Genomic DNA, 19,545 nt, shown 5'->3' with positions numbered 1-19,545 from the left:
CTTTGCATGGGCCTCTGCAGCATCTTAACTCCTCTGCAGAGTCACTGTTTGCAGCGGATGAGGAGTGGTAAAGTCATGTTCAGGCCATGGAAAAAACAAAGGCCATATTCTGTCTAGAAGGGTATCTACATGAATGGCTGCAATGCAAGCATAAGACAGATATTGGCTCTCCTAGTTCTGGCCCCCTTAGATCATAAAGATGGTTTTTCCACAGGCCCTAAGCGATTGGAGCAGTGAGTGCAGAGAGTTGTTCTACGGCATAGCCAAGGGCTCGGGGCCTGGTACTTGAGTTAAACGGTGTCTATTACATGACCAGGCAATGGCCGCCATATGCAGACCCCATAGAGAGTATTCATACTCTCGGCCGGAATAGAGAGAAAAGGTGGAGAGGGCTGATATTTACCCTGGCAGACAGCAAGCACAAGGTCTCCATTCACTGAAATACCACTGAAGCCAATAGACGGTGCTTTCAGTGGTGCATCGGCTTTAGGGCTGGCTATGTGCACTGAGGTGAGTGTCATCCTGTCAGAATACAGTGCACACTACTACCGCGTACATGTGAATCCATTTGGGGTTGGTAATGCTTAGTTTTACATACACACACACACACCCCTCTCTACCTGCCAGATTGTGACCCTATTCTCGGTATAAAATTTTAATTATGTCATTTCCAAACAAACAGAAAACACTAGCACACAAATCAAGTTAATCAGACAGGTGTAAGTACCGCCATATTATCCAGGGACAAGATGCTCTGCTCAGCCTGTGGCAACATTGCTTAATTAAAAACACTTTTTTTGGGGCAACTCCAGCTTAACCCTCCTCCAATTTGTTCTCAGTCAGGCTTCTCTCTGGCACTGTCTTGTGCCCCTTTCCTCTCTTGCCACCATTAATCAGCTGAAGGGATTAAAAGTTGTTGTTTGCATTGCTTGTATTTACAGATCCATGAAGCCCTTGGAATCCATTCTAGCAGTTAATTCAATTCCATACATTTCCCCTTGGAATACAGCAACATACTATTATCCTGAATTGGCTGAAAATAATGTGTTGATTAAGTTGAAGAACAAACATTATTTGTTTGTAAATGTACTTTTACCATTAAATAATTCAACAACGTTAGAAAAATCTCTTGGAAAACGGTGGCGCAAAGCAAAATAAAGACTATTATAAATTTTTTTCCAACTGTTCAAATTACTCTCTGTCACAATACCCCACAGCTCCTTCTGAAATTTCAGAGTTAATCAAACGCTTCTGTAGTGGGAAAGTCAGTAAGGACAGATTACCAACTAGAAAACATATTGAAAGCCTGAGCAGTCTGATAAATCTAAGTGAGGGCAAAACTCATTTTCGTTAGTGCTATACACACAAAACACATGTATTTTCATTAGCTGATTTTATAGCGGGGAAAAAATCCCCAGGGAAATCATGTACAAATGTTTATTGGGAGGAAGAGAGGACCGGACAGAAATCCATTCTAATTAAGCAGTGACGACCCTGGATGAATTATTTCATTCAGTTTTGAGCTTAGCTACCAAGTGCTCAGAGCTGTAACGGAAAAAGTAAACAAAGATCTACCAGCGTCAGATTACATAGATGTGATAAAGAAGACAACGTAATGCATCTAAATCCTCTCTTTACCCTATGTAAATGAAAAAGGGACTGTACTTGAAATGCGCTGTTTCAACACTTTAGTCAACTCTGGGCCTGATCCCACTTTCATTCAAGTCAATGGCAAAATTCCCATCTATTAATTTTTGGATCTGAACTTCCCCAAAGTGTCAGAGTGTTCATATCTGGGCTTCTGGTGTGACTCTACCTTTTATTAGCATCTGTCAAGCACACAGCTAGTTATCTGATGCAAGAATAGGCTCTTCCTCCCTCCAGTTCATAATGAAAACTCAGCTGCACTTACATACAATTTATTTGTGAGATAGTCCATCATTTCTCAACACCTTTTCTTTCTAAATAAGTTCTGTGGTAAAAACATCAGTCAGATTTAATTAAAATAGGAATTAACCCTAATTTTTCAATAGTGGATAGTTACATATAATTGTCTACAAGATTCCAGATAAGAGTACCTGTAAAGGATTCAACTGAGTTATACAATTAGCTTTAAAGGCATTGAGCCACCTCATCTTGTCCAACCCCAGTATAATGAATCTTTCAGCATATCTACTTCTCTGTGCTAAGGACAACATTTTCAAAACTTTGCATGTAAATGAGCGTGGAGTAACACAAAACTACTTTGCATAGCAATGGCAGATACGGGGGGGAAATATAAACATACACGCCCTGTATACACAATGGTGTGCAATAAAGTTTTAATTGGTATGCTTTTGGGATACCTAATTGCTCACAGATAGGAAGAGGAGGGTTGGGTGGCTAGGGGAGGATGTCCACAAAGGATTTATGGATTTTCCTTCTTCTGGGATCATGGGAAGTACCCAACCTTAAACCCAGGCTCAGTTCAAATGGAGCTGAGGCATGAGATGAATGTGTTACCCAACTCTGTCTGTATGCACATATCTCCTCCTTCTGAAGCACTCAGCGGTCTGGCAATCGGGAAAATGCTACCATTGTAATGATTTAACTTTGCAGAGAGAATGCTTTAGAAATTAAGATCCCAATGCTGGGAGATGCTGAGATCCCCTAGTATTGAGAGTGATCAGTAGCTCACGGGATCAGGCTATTTTATAGCTTTCCCTGTTTAAGCTGATTCACAATGGCGTGTTCAGTCCTCACAAGTAATGAATGGCTTGATGAAGGATCATCTGATAGGAAGAGAAAAGATACAAGTCATGGCTCTGCTGTAAAACAGTGCCAGCAGCTGCAGCAGGATTCTAGTTCTGGAGAGAAAAAAAAAATCTTTACAGTTTCCCTGCAAACCAGCTATCAGCTGAACGGTTATGATGTGTTCTCCTCTCTGTAACACTCAGATCTCCAAATTCTGCTCCGCACACCATGGGCATAGAACATAAGAACGGCTGTACTGGGTCAGACCAAGGGTCCATCTAGCCCAGTATCCTGTCTACCGACAGTGGCCAATGCCAGGTGCCCCTGAGGGAGTGAACCTAACAGGTAATGATCAAGTGATCTCTCTCCTGCCATCCATCTCCACCCTCTGACAAACAGAGGCTAGGGACACCATTCCTTACCTATCCTGGCTAATAGCCATTAATGGACTTAACCTCCATGAATTTATCCAGTTCTCTTTTAAATGCTGTTAAAGTACTAGCCTTCACAACCTCCTCAGGTAAGGAGTTCCACAAGTTGACTGTGCGCTGTGTGAAGAAGAACTTGCTTTTATTTGTTTTAAACCTGATGCCCATGAATTTCATTTGGTGGCCCCTAGTTCTTGTATTATGGGAATAAGTAAATAACTTCTCCTTATCTACTTTCTCCACATCACTCATGATTTTATATACCTCTATCATATCCCCCCTTAGTCTCCTCTTTTCCAAGCTGAAAAGTCCTAGCCTCTTTAATCTCTCCTCCTATGGGACCCGTTCCAAACCCCTAATCATTTTAGTTGCCCTTCTCTGAACCTTTTCTAGTGCTAGTATATCTTTTTTGAGATGAGGAGACCACATCTGTACACAGTATTCGAGATGTGGGCGTACCATCGATTTATATAAGGGCAATAATATATTCTCCGTCTTATTCTCTATCCCCTTTTTAATGATTCCTAACATCCTGTTTGCTTTTTTGACCGCCTCTGCACACTGCGTGGACGTCTTCAGAGAACTATCCACGATGACCCCAAGATCTTTTTCCTGATTTGTTGTAGCTAAATTAGCCCCCATCATATGGTATATATAGTTGGGGTTATCTTTTCCAATGTGCATTACTTTACATTTATCCACATTAAATTTCATTTGCCATTTTGTTGCCCAACCACTTAGTTTTGTGAGATCTTCTCGGCTCTATGTGAGCTGAGGGGTGAAAACATTATCTATCTGCAAACTTTGCCACCTCACTTTTTACCCCTTTCTCCAGATCATTTATGAATAAGTTGAATAGGATTGGTCCTAGGACAGACCCTTGGGGAACACCACTAGTTACCCTTCTCCATTCTGAGAATTTACCATTTATTCCTATCCTTTGTTCCCTGTCTTTTAACCAGTTCTCAATCCATGAAAGGACCTTCCCTTTTATCCCATGACAACTTAATTTACGTAAGAGCCTTTGGTGAGGGACCTTGTCAAAGGCTTTCTGGAAATCTAAGTACACTCTGTCCACTGGATCTCCCTTGTCCACATGTTTGTTGACCCCTTCAAAGAACTCTAATAGATTAGTAAGACACGATTTCCCTTTATAGAAACCATGTTGACTTTTGCCCAACAATTTATGTTCTTCGAGGTGTCTGACAATTTTATTCTTTACTATTGTTTCAACTAATTTGCCCGGTACTGATGTTAGACTTACCAGTCTGTATTTGCCGGGATCACCTCTAGAGCCCTTTTTAAATATTGGCGTTACATTAGCTATCTTCCAGTCACTGGGTACAGAAGCCGATTTAAAGGGCAGGTTACAAACCCTAGTTAATAGTTCCGCAACTTCACATTTGAGTTCTTTCAGAACTCTTGGGTGAATGCCATCTGGTCCCGGTGACTTGTTAATGTTAAGTTTATCAATTAATTCCAAAACCTCCTCTAGTGACACTTCAATCTGTGACAGTTCCTCAGATTTGTCACCTACAAAAGCCAGCTCAGGTTTGGGAATCTCCCTAACATCCTCAGTCGTGAAGACTGAAGCAAAGAATTCATTTAGTTTCTCTGCAATGACTTTATCGTCTTTAAGCGCTCCTTTTGTATCTCGATCATCCAGGGGCCCCACTGGTTGTTTAGCAGGCTTCCTGCTTCTGATGTACTTAAAAAACATTTTGTTATTACCTTTGGAGTTTTTGGCTAGCCATTCTTCAAACTCCTCTTTGGCTTTTCTTATTACATTTTTACACTTAATTTGGCAGTGTTTATGCTCCTTTCTATTTACCTCACTAGGATCTGACTTCCACATTTTAAAGGATGTCTTTTTATCTCTCACTGCTTCTTTCACATGGTTGTTAAGCCACGGTGGCTCTTTTTTAGTTCTTTTACTGTGTTTCTTAATTTGGGGTATACATTTGAGTTGGGCCTCCATTATGGTGTCTTTAAAAAGCGTCCATGCAGCTTGCAGGGATTTCACTTTAGTCACTGTACCTTTTAATTTCTGTTTAACTAACCCCCTCATTTTTGCATAGTTCCCCTTTTTGAAATTAAATGCCACAGTGTTGGGCTGTTGAGATGTTCTTCCCACCACAGGGATGTTAAATGTTATTATATGATGGTCACTATTTCCAAGCGGTCCTGTTATAGTTATACCTCTTGGACCAGCTCCTGCGCTCCACTCAGGACTAAATCGAGAGTTGCCTCTCCCCTTGTGGGTTCCCATACCAGCTGCTCCAAGAAGCAGTCATTTAAAGTATCGAGAAATTTTGTCTCTGCATTTCGTCCTGAGGTGACATGTTCCCAGTTGATATGGGGATAATTGAAATCCCCCACTATTATTGAGTTCTTAATTTTGATAGCCTCTCTAATTTCCCTAAGCATTTCATCATCACTATCACTATCCTGGTCAGGTGGTCGATAATAGAGCCCTAATGTTATATTCTTATTAAAGCATGAAATTACTATCCATAGAGATTCTATGGAACATGTGGATTCACTTAAGATTTTTACTTCATTTGATTCTACATTTTCTTTCACATATAGTTCCACTCCCCCACCCTGCACGACCTGTTCTGTCCTTCCGATATATTTTGTACCCCGGAATGACTGTGTCCCATTGTTTGTCCTCAGTCCACCAGGTTTCTGTGATGCCTATTATATCAATATCCTCCTTTATTAAGAGGCACTCTAGTTCACCCATCTTATTATTTAGACTTCTAGCATTTGTGTACAAGCACTTTAAAAACTTGTCACTGTTTATTTGTCTGCCCTTTTCTGATGTGTCCGATTCTTTATGTGAATGTTTCTCGTCTGATCTGGCCCTTACATTATCCTCTTCCATCCTCTGCTCCTGACTATTAATCTAGAGAATCTCTATCAATAGACTCTCCTCTAAGAGAAGTCTCTGTCCGATCCACATACTCCTCTGCAGCAGTCGGCTTTCCCCCATCTCCTAGTTTAAAAACTGCTCTGCAACCTTTTTAATGTTAATAAACTTGCTTCTAGGCCTGGTGACAATTCCAAAGCTCACCAGCAACAATGAAATGGAGTTCCACGGCGTTGTAAATACAATATTCATCATCCACTTAAATCCTGTTTACCTTTAACTGTCTTCTTATTTACATGTGGAGAATACATCACAGGAGGTGCCCCTCATATAAATAATGCACACTTGTGATCAATACGGCATCATAAATGTACATGGTGCTTTACAAAAATCAGTGTTGCCAACTCCACTGATTTTATTGCAAGTCTCGTGTTATATGATATCTGATTTAAAGCCACACATGGTTGTGTGAGAATCTCAACTTTCACTGAAAACAAAAGCCCTTACGGTTGCAGAGAAAAGCTTGAAAAGATGACCAGAGTGCAGCCACTAAGCTTAAAAACCAGAAGGCAAATAAAAGGAACACATTTATTATTATAATACTATTATTAATAATAATAAATACCCATGATTTTAAACCATTCTCATGATTTTGTAGAGCCTGACTCACAACATTTGGATGTTTCAGATTGCAATACGGCAAAATAATAAGTAATGAAGTCTATGTTCCCAAAGAGCTGGAAACTCATTCATGGATCCAAAACCTTATGAAATCAATGAAAAGACTCCCATGGACTCCAAGGGGCTTTAAATCAGGCTTTCTGAGCCCCAGAAGTGGTCTTAGAGCCAAAAAGAGGCATCACTGAGAGAGTGTAAGGATTCATGAATTAAATATGGGTGGTGGTGGGATGAAACTAGTTTGAAGAACAAACTAAAAGAATCCTAGGCAGCTCCAAATTACATAAGTGATGCTCAGTGCTGTCACTTTGCTTGGTAGCACCTACCTAATCCTCAGGACATTTTCTCCAATGTCTCTTTGCACAAAAATATTTTCTTTCTGCATTGCTAAAGGCAGCATTAGATTGCTTCTAGTTCTCTCCTCCCTTGCTCCCCAGCAGCTACGAACACTGTTAGTATACAAATATATTTATTGGGACTGCTACAGAAAATGCCACAGCACTGACAATGTTCAGCATCTTATTGCACTATAACTTGTTTCTAGGATTCCCCTTCAGGTGCCTAGTTGATACACTTTAGTCGACTGTGAAATGAAATGATTACCGATTTAAAAAAAAAATCATGTTTATTTTGTGGTGCCTTCTTTTCTTTATTCTTGGCATATGAAGGTCCCCACTGGGCCATTACTGTAGCATGATGAGTGGAACTGGAGAATGACATTCAGATTTCAGGAGGGACTTAATTCAGTGTGGCACGGCACCTGGTGATTGGAAATGCAAGCTGGGGCACAGGCTGCTTGGTTTTAACTCTACAGCCTTATCATGTAAACACTAGCCTCACTTAAGAAAGATCTCTTTCCTACAATTCAGCCTGTCTGACACATCACTATTGCTAATGGCACAGTCACTTCTGTGAGTTCAACCCATCAATAGAAATGAAGCAGCAGTGTTGCCAACTCATGATTTTGTCATGAGTCTCATGATAAATACTGTTTCCCTTAGAGCCCCAGCTCCTGGAGTCAAGTGGATATGGGATCATTTCAGCCTTCATTCTTAAAGAAAAAGTAAGTTTGCAGCCCTCGTGGCTGTGGAGAAAGCTTCAAAATGTGACCCCAGTGCACCCTAAAGGCTCAAAAAGCAGAAGGCAAATAAAAAGTACACAAAATCTATTATTTTTACATAATCTCGTGATTTTAAAGCCAATCTCATGATTTTTGGTGAGCCTGACTCATGATTTTTGAACATTTGGGATTGGCAATATTGGCAACCCTTAAATGGGCAGCTGGGATAGACTCTATTGGGAAGCTTTCTTCCATCAGAACATCACAAAGCTAAATTGCTTCTGGCTACAATGCATAGGCAGGAGCATACAAATAAAGCAGGAAGTATAATCTGAACTCATAGACATGTGATTTATTTATCTTATATGACCAAAATCAGGTGCTTCTCTGTATTTGTATCCATGTGCTAGTGCATGTTTACTGAACACCTAACCAGATATTAAACAGTTTCTAGTGCTTGCAACTAGAAATGGCATTAACAAACATGATTAAGTTGGTTGATACAAGAGGCACCAAAAATACACATGTACAATTCAAATAATTAGGCTCCACTACCGCCTAATAGGATCCTGTAGCTTAAAAAAACCCAACAAAAATCATAAATTGCACTCAAATTATTATAAAACTTAACTTAAAAAAAAAAAAAAAAAAAAAAAAAAAAAAAAAAAAAAAAAAAAAAAAGGGTCATCCATACTGGGGAAATACTTCCAGTTTCTCCTTACATGACTTTCAAGCGATCTGATAAATCTTTAAATAAAACTGTGACTGGCAGTTTATAAGCTAGCAGCCAATTAAATGAACGATTTGCACACACAGCACTGTTTCTGGGCAACTACAAACATGTTTCTGGATGGATAACAGCTTGCATTTAGTGCTGATTGCTACCCACAGGAAGCAATACAGTACAGGTGGGGTGAGATCCACACTCCAACAAGGTCAGTGTTGGCTGGCTTCATAAAAGAACTGGGTTTTAAGTATGACAAGTGGAGACTGGACAGGAGCATGGATATATGAGAACTGAGAGGCAGTCCCAAACAGAGGAGGTAGCACGAGAGGTGTGACTCAGAGGACACAAAGGGGCAGTAAGGAGTAAGATGGTTTGGGGGAGGCAATGTGGACATATATAAACTCAAGCTCTGGGGCCTCCTACTACTTCCTGATGCTTCAGTTGGCTTTTCTAAACAATGATTCTTGCCTGTGGCCAGGGCGGCTTTAGCAGAGGCTTATGGGCTCAATTGCACAAACAGAAATCCCACAGTGGTGGCTTTTGTCCTCCGGGGCTGGGCCTGGTTCCTCGCTCTAGGCATTGTGGTTACTGACCACCTGCAGCAGCATCCTCTGCCCCCCACACCTCTTCTCAGGGAGCCAGGCCCAGCTCCCCGGGGCAGGAGCCGTTGCTGTGGCATGGGTTAGCTCTCTAGGCACCCGCCCCTTCCCAAGACCCCGCTCCGCACCGGGCCAGGATTTTGGTTGCGGTACCAGGATACTCCATGTGGTTGGTGCCCCTTCGGTTGGGTGAGGAGGAGGCAGAGTGGCTGAGTACATCCACTGAATTGGGAGGCTCCAAATCAGACTCCCTTAAGGCAGTGGTTCTCTACCTTTCCAGACTACTGTATAGGGTGACCAGATGTCCTGATTTTATAGGGACAGTCCCGATTTTTGGATCTTTTTCTTATATAGGCTCCTATTACCCCCCACCTCCTGTCCTGATTTTTCACATTTGCTGTCTGGTCATCCTACTACTGTACCACTTTCAGGAGTCATATTTGTCTTGCATACCCCCAAGTTTCACCTCATTTAAAAACTACTTGTTTACAAAGTCAGACATAAAAATACAAAAGTGTCACAGCCACTATTACTGAAAAATGCTTACTTTCTCATTTTGTCTGTATGAAATTTTAGTTTGTACTGACTTTGCTGGGGCTTTTTATGTAGCCTGTTGTAAAACTAGGCAAATATCTAGGTGAGGTGATGTACCCCCTGGAAGATATCTCTGTACCCCCAGGGGTACACATACCCCTGGTTGAGAACCACTGTTTTAAGTCATCTAAAGTTGGGAATGCAAAATCAGTCACTTGTGAAAAGTCAGGTCCTAGTGGCTAATGTTGGAAGCATTGTCAATGATAATGTCTTACTGCTAGCTGCTTTCAGTATTGCTTCTTGCATCTAATGTGAGCAGCATTGCTAATGATCTCTTTGTGGACAGTGTGCTGTCCTGGGGAATAAATATCCTATGACATCAGATTGGGTTTGAGTGCCCAGAGCCCAGAAATGCAGTTTGAAATGAACCCTGGATCAGTAGCAAGAAAATACTAATGTTCAGAGTATCATATTGTCTGTGAGAGAGACAACCCCAATAAAGTAGTTTGTTTTGCACAGTTTTGCTGTAAATCTTTATACTCGGGGCCTTATATTCTTTGCATGTAATCTTAAAGAATATGTGTTGGTTTATATAGATCCTGATTCTTTTTTTTATTAAAGGTAATGTAGCATGGCTGAGAATTTCAGAGATGCACAGAACATCTGGAAACCAGTTCTGATGGCAACTGAGCATTGAAAAATATCATACTAGACTTTTTAGGCAGCTCTTTTTGAGCCACACACCTCTTGTTGCAAAATGAATTATGTTTGCTTGCCTCGATGGGGAAGGGGAATAGTGACTTGTAAGAGTATTTATTTTGGTTCCAAAGAGAATGTCCTGAAAATAATCTCTGTGTGGATTGCTAATACGTAGTAGACTCTGTCAGTGATATCTGTTGTATGTTCACGTTTTATTATTATGAATTCCTCAGTTGTGAATAAACTAAATAATCAGGTTCATAATATTAATTGCTAATTGCTATCTGTGTGTGGGGCCAAACACACTTCAGCAGTTGTTTCATTAGAATACATCATGGTTGGCCTCACTGATAGCCCACCAGGAAGTCCTAGCAGTCTTGTTCCTTTTTAAGAGGGAATATGGTATAGAAGAATAAGCACAAAAGTAGGGAGCCTTGAGTTCTGAACCTGGCTTTTCTACTGACTTGCCTAAGGCAAGTCAATTCCCTTTGCTTTAGTTTTCTTATCTGTAAAATAAGGGTTATATTTACCTGCTTCCCAAGAATACTGTAAATGAATGTTTACACAGCTATTAAAGTCACTTACCTCTGAGCTGTGGAAGTCAAAGACAAGGGCAGTGGGTTTTGCCAACCACAACTATTGAAAAATCAGGGGTTAGGCCCACCAAAATCACAAAATTAACAAACAAAACAAAAAAAAACTAGTGATTTTTAAAACCAAAGTAAGAAATCTTGTTTTCTTTGGCCCCAATACATAAAGGTATTTTGGCTTCTAATTTCCATTAAAATCAATGGAAGTTAGGAGCCTGAATATCTTTGTGGATCTGGGTATTTTATTTGCATTGTGGGATTTGATCTTTCCAGGGGCACTTGGGTCATATTTTCTGTCTTTTCTCCATAAGTATGAGGGCTAGAAATTTACTTTTTAGTGAAAGCTGAGGTTTTCTTTTCGTCACTTGTCTGTGGGAGCTGGGGCTTTAAGTAAAACATCAAATATCTCAAATATGACTTGCAATCAAATTGGGAAAGTTGGCAACACTGGACCCTTTCTTTTCTCCTATAAAGATTCCAAGCATTCATTTGAATATAAAGTCACTTAAGTTTAAGGAAAAAAATAGAATAAGATGTCTGATTCTGCAAACCCTTACTCATTCAAGCACGCCTTACTCACCTGCATAGTCCCATTACGGTCAAAGGGACTTCTTGTGAGAGTGGAGTGGTGCAGGTTTGGGCCCAAGATGTGGATTCTGTTTCCTGTTCAGAACATTAGGGCAGGGATTTTTAAATTTGATTGCTTAAAATTAGGCATCTAAATCTATATTTAGGCTCCTAATAAAGGTACCTAAATAAGGATCAAGGGGGAAAATTGGAAGGTGCCTCAGTGATTTGGGAGTTTGGGTGTCATTTTCAAAAGGAATTTATGGCTATCTTTTCAAAGGTATTTAGTTGCCTAAAGATGCAGAAAGATGCCTAGTAGGATTTTCAAAAACATCTAAATTAGTTAGGTACCTAGGCACTTTTGAAAATCCCACTGTCTATCTGCACCTTCAGGTGCCTAAATACCTTTAAAAAACTGTCCCTTATGCACTTGAGAGCCTAAAGGCTTGTCTGCACACAACAATTAATCTGGAATAAGGTAGGATATTAATTTAAATTAGATTAACGATTCCTGATTAATTCCCATGTGTGGACACTCTTATTCTGGAATAAGAGTGACTTATTCCAAATTCGTTTATTTCAGTGGATCAAACTAATCCAAGGAATCCAGTGGAATTAGCTAATTCAGAATAAGACTGTCCACACACTGAGTTAATCAGGAATAGATATTCCAGAATAGCTCCCTGTGCAGAAAAGCCTTAAATTTCACTACTGTTCAGTGGTATTTAGGGTAAATTTTTCAAAAGCATATGAATGACACACATGCCTAAACCCAGTTTTCAAAGGGGATATAGGCATCTAAGTGAAAATTTAACCCTAACTTTAGTCAGCCAAGTTTGAAAATGTTGACCTTGCAGTATACACAAGAGTAAGTGTGTGCCACGATTCTTATTTTATTTTATTTCCATTTTCTGAATAAGTGGAGGAACACCAAGACAGGAGTGACAATATCATCGAGACTGATTTTCAAAAGAGCAGAGCAACCACACAACTTCTGCACAAATCAAAGGGAGCTGCACATGTTCTGCACTTTTGCAAATCAGTGTACCTGTTAGGAACAGATTAATAAGGTTGCCTCTACTGCTTGCCAAACAAAGTCAACACAAATGAAAGATTACCTGAGCCCCATAGACCCGCTGCATTGCTTGAAGCAACTGGTTTGTATAGTCTGTAAGGGTTCCTGCATCTTCTTCAAATACACTAAGCAAGGAGCGAGTCTTTAATAAAAGAAAAAGCAAAAGGTTTTACTCCCAAATGGAAATATTAAAAAAATGTAAATAAACTGTAGCAAAACAAATTAGTCAGCGTAATAAGACTTTGAATATACAGTGTACAGCTTCTTTTATCCAACAATGTAAAAACACAACAATTGATCACTATAATGAGATGGTAAACTGATGCACAAATAAGTTTACACTGCAAAGCAATGGCAGAGTCCTCCTGACAAACACCTTCTTGCTCTAATTGGTAGACACTCCTTCCAGCATAGTCAGGAATGTAACAAATCCTGAAATTCCTCTTGCTGATTACAGTAATCAAAGCCATGCCAAGGTCTTGTGGTCAAAACACCATCGCTAGTTTTATTTCTCTACTCTTAGAATGAATTAAAAGCACCCCTTGGTAATAAAACAAATTATCTTCCATTATGCCATCTCAGGAGGCTTCTGTGTTGAACAACTTTTAAAATACTGCCAAAACTGGTAGACTTAAAATTAGACCCAACAGCAGTATGTTGGTTTGTGACAACAGTCATACATATACACATAGGCCTGGTCTACACTAACACCCCAATTCGATCTAAGGTACGCAACTTCAGCTACGTGAATAACGTAGCTGAAGTCGACATACCTTAGTTCGAATTTACCGCGGTCCACACGTGGCAGGCAGGCTCCCCCGTCGACTCCGCGGTACTCCTCTCGCTGAGGTGGAGTACCGCAGTCGACGGCGAGCACTTCCTGGTTCGAATTATCGCGTCCAGACCAGACGCGATAAATCGAACCCGGAAGTTCGATTGCCAGCCGTCGAACTACCGCGGTAGTGTAGACATACCCCTAGTGCTGCGTGTCCGTAAGCATGGTTTCTTCACTCTGCCATTCTGTTTTGTTCTTGTGAGCGGAGGAGCAGCAGAGAGGAAAACATAACTTGTGTTATCTTGGAGAAATGCATCCACTTAGCTTGTTTCAGTGGAATTGCCAGGGACAGCAAATTACATTGTTGCAGTGCTACATGCAAAGGAGGAAACCAAGGCCAGGGACTAGTGCTGGGCAAGTGAATTTAATAGATCAGGACAATACAAGTAAAGGGGAGGTAAAAAGTTGGGCTGGCAGTGTAACTTTGACAGTGTCTCTTTCAGAAAGTCATTCTGCATCTTGGTAATTCAAAGTGTCCTAACTGGTCAATCCAATCTGTTTTATACTAAATGAAAAGGTCTTCCCTATCTGCACAGCTAAATTACTTCGCATTAGTTCCATCTGTCTACCATAAACTCTAGTACTTCAATAACCATATTAGACCTGACATCTAGTCAGTGTTTTATCTGTCCTATCTTAGTCATCTCTAATGTGCCTGAAGTATCTAGATGCTAATTGTGGGAATTTATTTTACAGTCTTAGGAAAGCTATAAGAAGCATCACTATTTGGGAGGATGCAACCTTGCTTCTCCAGGACATTTACTTTTCTTTGCAAATCTCCTTGCAGAGATTTTACATTGCTTCTGAGAGATTCAAACCACCTCTGGTGAGATTTTTGGACTAAGACAATGTCTGATTTCATCTGTGTTGAGAAGTGTCTATTTACGGTGTGAAGTAGTGTTGTCTAGTAATTAAAACAGGTGACTAGAGGTCCTATTTTAGACTCTGCATGGCTGTACTTGCTTACCTTGGGTAAATCACTTAATCTCACAACACCTCAGTTTACTAATGTTAAATGGGTATATTACTACCTATCTTAGAAACATCAAGGGGGATAATTGATGCTTGGAAAGAACTTTAAGATGGTAGGATAAAAAGGAGCATTAGAAGTGCAAAATATTGTTTTCATTAAAACAAACAGCATATACAAATCAAAGAGGGAAAGAATTCAAAACACACCAACAGAAAGCTACATAAGGCCTGATCCTGCAAGCCCTTGGCATGCAGCACTTCCTTTCAATGGGAGCCCCATGTTCTGAGAGTTTCCAGAACAGGGCCCCAGTCTGGATTTTAATAATTGAAACACACACTAATTTGCAAAAATACCTGGATTTGAGTTGTTGCAATCACTGACTATAGTTTTACTAATTTAAAACTTCTATTCTCTATAACCCCATCTTTTCCTTTACCTAACACTGAACATCATTATACTGTGCTGTGACAAAAGACTGATTGACCAGACACAATAAACAAAGGATTGTGGTTACAGGATAAAGCAACAGAATTTTGGGTAATGTTAAGCAAGAAAATTCTCAGGCCAAGATTTTCAAAAAATAGATGCCTAAAGTTAGGCTCCTAAGTATATATTTTTATAATACGGGGCACAGATGGCCGTTAGAAGCCTATATCCTATTGAAATTAGCACGGGATCCTTGAAAAATCCCAGCTTTACTTATTCAGATGCCTAAATATGGAATCAGCTACTTAATTTTAGATACCCATTTATTTAGTCATTAAATCTTGACCTCAATTAGCACTTTTGTTCAAAAATAGTAAACCCTATAAATGATTCAAATAGTTTGGATGTTAAGGTTCAAAATCTTTATGATGTTTCTTTTTAAAATCACTATTTGTTAGTTACACTGGTTTAAAACAGATATATAATTTACTTGTTGCTGTTTTGTCAGATTCTTACATAATAGATAATGGTGCACCAGTGAACCATGGTAATCCAAACATAACCTTTTAACATTTCTCTGGAGGCTTCATTAATCATGCCACCACCACCCTTGCTGCTGGAAACATCCAGTCTTCACATGAGTAACTATTGAATTCAGCATGGCTACTTGGGTCAGTCTGTCTCCTAATTTGCAGTCAAACACTTTAAATGGAATACATTTAAATGGTGGGGGCTTTTTTTTAATAGTGCTTGGGGACAATGAAGATATAATTACATTACTCTTGGAGAGAAAGTGAGCTTTGCAAACCTTATTAATAAATAACTTATACCTAATTCTACACTGTCTGGCACCTTGTTGGAAAGGAATGGTTTTATATCCATTTTGTTCTCCCTTTGCATTTCTGAAAATGACTATACAAGGTACAGACCAAAAGAGGATCAGGCCCACTTTGTTCAGGAGTAAATTACTATACAAGGTGCTAGACAGTAAGCTCTTTGGGGGCAGAGACAGTCTTTTTGTTCTGTGTTGTACAGCATCTAGCAAAAGGGGTCCTGGTCCATGACAGGCTCCTAGGTGTTACCACAACACAAATTAATAAGAGACAGTGGAGAATCAGGCCTCTTGCATGCAAAATGTTACTAAATTGAAAATGTAATTAATTTTTGTGAATTAAAAATTCATGTGAATGAATCAACTTATGATTAAAAAATATCAGGACCATATGGCAATTATGCAAAAGTGAAATTATTTTTCCAGAAACCTAGATAAAACAACAAATGATGAAGGAATCAAGTGAAAAATGTCCTGCAAAAGTTTAGGTTTATATAGTCTTTACTCTTCCAGTATTTCTACCCATTGTAAAGGAAGGGTTAAGCTCCTTTGTTTCAGGCCATGAAAGACGGGGAGACTTATAAATCCTAGCCCGTGCTTTCTTTGGTTGCTTTCAATTGTTGTTAAATTTTTAATCATGTGAGATGGTGTTGATGGAGCAGAAAAATGAGTTTACTTAGTGGCTGTATAAAGTTCTTCAAAATTAATATTTGCATTGAGCCTTGGAGATGTAAACACCATAACTATTAAGTAATATTAATAATAAATCTACTCCAGTTCAGTAAATTGTGGGGTGCCCCCTGTATCAAAAGGAAGGAGGCTGTGACTCCTCCAAGCACTGATTTTCTTCCTCCTGCTGGTCTAGGACCAGCCAATTTGGGGTGGTAGTAGAATGGGGTCGCAGAGCCTCAGTAGGTCCATCCTGGTGAGACTACTGCTTCTCCTTGCCATGGATCTAGGACTTCTCTCCCAATTACCACTCACCCCATCCTCCTTTCTTTCCTCCCTATACTGCCACTTCCTTTTGTTTCTCTTTCTTCATCATGCCTTACACACACGCACACCCCTTCCCACAAGTGCCCCTCTTCCCATCCCTTGGTGAAGTCCCCTCTCTTCCCCATCCATAAACCCTGCCCTGTGACTTCTGTTTCCCCAGACCTTTCCGTCTTCCTCCCCGGGCCCCTGTAGAGTCTCCCTGCCTTCCCTAATTTTCCCCTCCCCACTCTTTTTGCCCCCCTTTTCGCCCCAACTCTCAGGGCTCCTCCTTCTCACCCTTCTCTCCCTCTCACCATCAATACAGGTCACCTGCTAGCCTCTCCTGTGTGTGGAGTATTCCCCAGGTCCCTTGTTCGCTTTTCCAATAGGGATGCAGCATTGGCTGCAGCTGGCCTAGCATGGAGGTCACTGTGTGATCTAGAGCAGAGGTGGGCAAACTACAGCTCGCAGGCCACATCCGGCCCGGGGGACCCTCCTGCCCGGCCCCTGAGCTCCTGCCCCAGGAGGCTCGCCCCCGGCCCCTCCCCTGCTGTTTCCCCTCCCCCACAGCCTCAGCTTGCTCCGCTGCTGGCACAATGCTCTGGGCTGCAGGGCTGTGAGCTCCTGGGGCAGCACAGCTGCAGAGCCGGGGCCTGACCCGGTGCTATGAACTGTGTGGTGGTGCAGCTGGCTCCAGCCAGGTCCTAGTGCTCTGGGCGGTGCAGCTGTAGCGCTGCCAGCCACCGGTGCTCCAGGCAGCGCAGTAAGGAGGCAGGAGCAGGGGGGGTTGGATAGAGGGCAGGGGAGTTCAGGGTGGTGGGCAGGGGGTGTGGATAGGGGTTGGGGTGGTCAGAGGGCGGGGAACAGGGGGGTTGAATGGGGGCAGGGATCCCCAGGGGGCAGTCTGGAAGGAGAGGAGGGGTTGGATGGGACGGCGGGGGGCAGTCAGGGGCAGGGGTTCTGGGGGCAGTCAGGGGACAGGGAGAAGGTGTGGTTGGATGGGGCAGGGGTCCCCGGGGGGCAGTCAGGAATGAGAGGAGGGGTTGGATGGGGTGGCGGGGGTTCCGGGGGCTATCAGGGGACGGGGGGGGGGTTGTATGGGGCAGGAGTCCCTGGGGGGCCATCGGGGGGCAAGAAGCAGGAGGGGCCAGACCACGCCATGCCTGGCTGTTTGGGGAGGCACAGCCTCTGCTAACCGGTCCTCCATACAATTTTGGAAATCCAGTGTGACCCTCAGTCCAAAAAGTTTGCCCGCCCCGGTGTAGAGCATGCTAGACAGAAGGGAAAGGATCTAGTCTAATACAAGGAAATTCTTCTTTAGCCCCCTGGGGTGGAAGTGGAGAGGGCAGTAAGAGTCTGGATTTAGTGCTATGAATCCACTCAGCGACTGTGTCCCTAAGACCCAGGAACATCCCTGTTTTCAGCAACTGCCCTGGTGTCTCTCTCAGTTTTATAACAAACAATATTTTGTCCCAGTTTTATAAACCCGCAGTTTCTCACCACCCTGGTCAGAGGAGCTAGGGAAATGAACAGCAGGCTGGCTAAGTGCACATGCACCTCAAGCACCATCGCCTGTAAGACATGTCATAGGCTGGCACTTTGTTTTCCCCCCCACAGGTCCCTCCTCTTGGAGCCTGCACTGTCACATCCAACCAGTGAGAGGGAGGGGGCAGTTTGACAGAGAACAGGGCAGCCCTTTTCTCATCCCAGGTGCCATCCCCTATCAGACGGTCTATGAAACCCTCCCCCGCAGTCCTGCCCCCGTGACAGGTGACCTAATTTCTCCACTTTGAGAATCTGCTCAGCCTCTGCTAACCGGTCCTCCATACAAGTAGCCTGGGTGGCTACTTCCCCGCCCCCGCAGCAAAAAGATAATGTTCACCTAGGTCGCTGTAAACCACTTAACCCCCGCCGTGCCTCAGTTTCCCCAATCTGTAAAACGGTGGCATGCTCCCCACCCACTTTTTTCCATGCACACTGAGAGCTGCAGATGAAAAGCGCTGCAGAAGCACAACGTGGTATAACACTAACTCCTGCTGTTACCATTTGTTATTCTTGCTCAGCGTCTGCCCAAAACCACCAGCCTGGATTGTTGCCCCCCGCCAGGATTGGAGGTTTAACACACACCCCCCCTTGCTCGGGCCTGCTGAATCCCGTGTGGCCTTCACTCCGCTGTAAATGCAGGTGCGTCACGGGCATCGGCGCTGCACGGCCCGAGTAGGGCTAGCCCCCGAGTAGCCCCATGGCACGGCGGGATAGTGAAAACAACCCCCCGCTCCCAGCCGGCCTGTGAAGCGCCGCGCGGCACCGACAGCAGAGGCGCCTCCCGCCAGCCTGAGACCGGCTCGGGGGGCTCCCCGGAGGGAAAGGGCAAGAGCGGCGATAAGCCAGAGGCGGGGGGCGGGTACCTGCGGGCTGTCTTGCAAAGCCTCTTCCAGGAGGAGTTTGTCCACGGCGGGCATGTTGGCTCTCCGCGGAGCGTGAGTAACTGAGCCGGATGAACTCCGCGGCGGCAGAGCGTCCCAGCCCTGACACGTCTTGCTTGGCTGGCGGCAGCGGGGAGCGAGGCGTCCAACCTGGGCTTCTGTCCCCTCCCCGCGGCTGCTTTGTGCAGGAGTCAGGTAAACACCGCCGGGCGCCCCAGCCGAGCCTGCTACCCAGGCACCGAGTCGGGAGCCCTCCTCCTCCTCCTCCTCCCACAAGGCAGCGAGTCACGAGGAAGAGTGACAGCTGGGGAGATCCCCTGGCAGGAAGTGTGGCTGCTCAGCGCTTCCTGCCTGGGTTAACTCTTTGCAGAGCCGCAGACGCGAAACTCTCCCACGCCCAGCGCTGGGTGGGTGACTCAGTGCCTGACCAAGACCCAGAATGAGGGACGCGGGGAAATTACTCACGCACAGTGACAGGACACCTAAAATGCCGGGGGGGTGTGTTCCAATACTTTC

At 42.9% G+C, this 19,545-nt stretch overlaps 1 protein-coding gene across 2 annotated transcripts in view; it reads right to left on the bottom strand.

The window, feature by feature from the left end:
- The window catches only part of APPL2 (adaptor protein, phosphotyrosine interacting with PH domain and leucine zipper 2), a 57,378-nt gene extending 38,093 nt beyond the window's left edge, over positions 1-19,285 (bottom strand). Inside the window, exons 1-2 of one of the 2 annotated variants that reach the window (XM_026657489.2) lie at positions 19,012-19,285; positions 12,606-12,704 (exon numbers count right to left, since the gene is read on the bottom strand). In XM_026657489.2, coding sequence (XP_026513274.1) covers positions 12,606-12,704; positions 19,012-19,065 — 153 coding nt within the window. In that variant the 5' untranslated portion in view covers positions 19,066-19,285. Of the gene's footprint in view, positions 1-11,500; positions 11,584-12,605; positions 12,705-19,011 lie in introns of those variants that run through there. The other variant, XM_026657490.1, reaches the window with a different exon arrangement.
- Between the last annotated feature and the right edge of the window lie 260 nt (positions 19,286-19,545).

The sequence above is a fragment of the Terrapene carolina genome, unplaced genomic scaffold (assembly GCF_002925995.2).
Source record: "Terrapene carolina triunguis isolate 2854851 unplaced genomic scaffold, T_m_triunguis-2.0 Scaffold247, whole genome shotgun sequence".
NCBI classification, from domain to species: domain Eukaryota; kingdom Metazoa; phylum Chordata; order Testudines; family Emydidae; genus Terrapene; species Terrapene triunguis.
The sequence above is the reverse complement of the archived record's forward strand: the minus strand, read 5'-3'. Positions and strand labels throughout refer to the sequence as shown.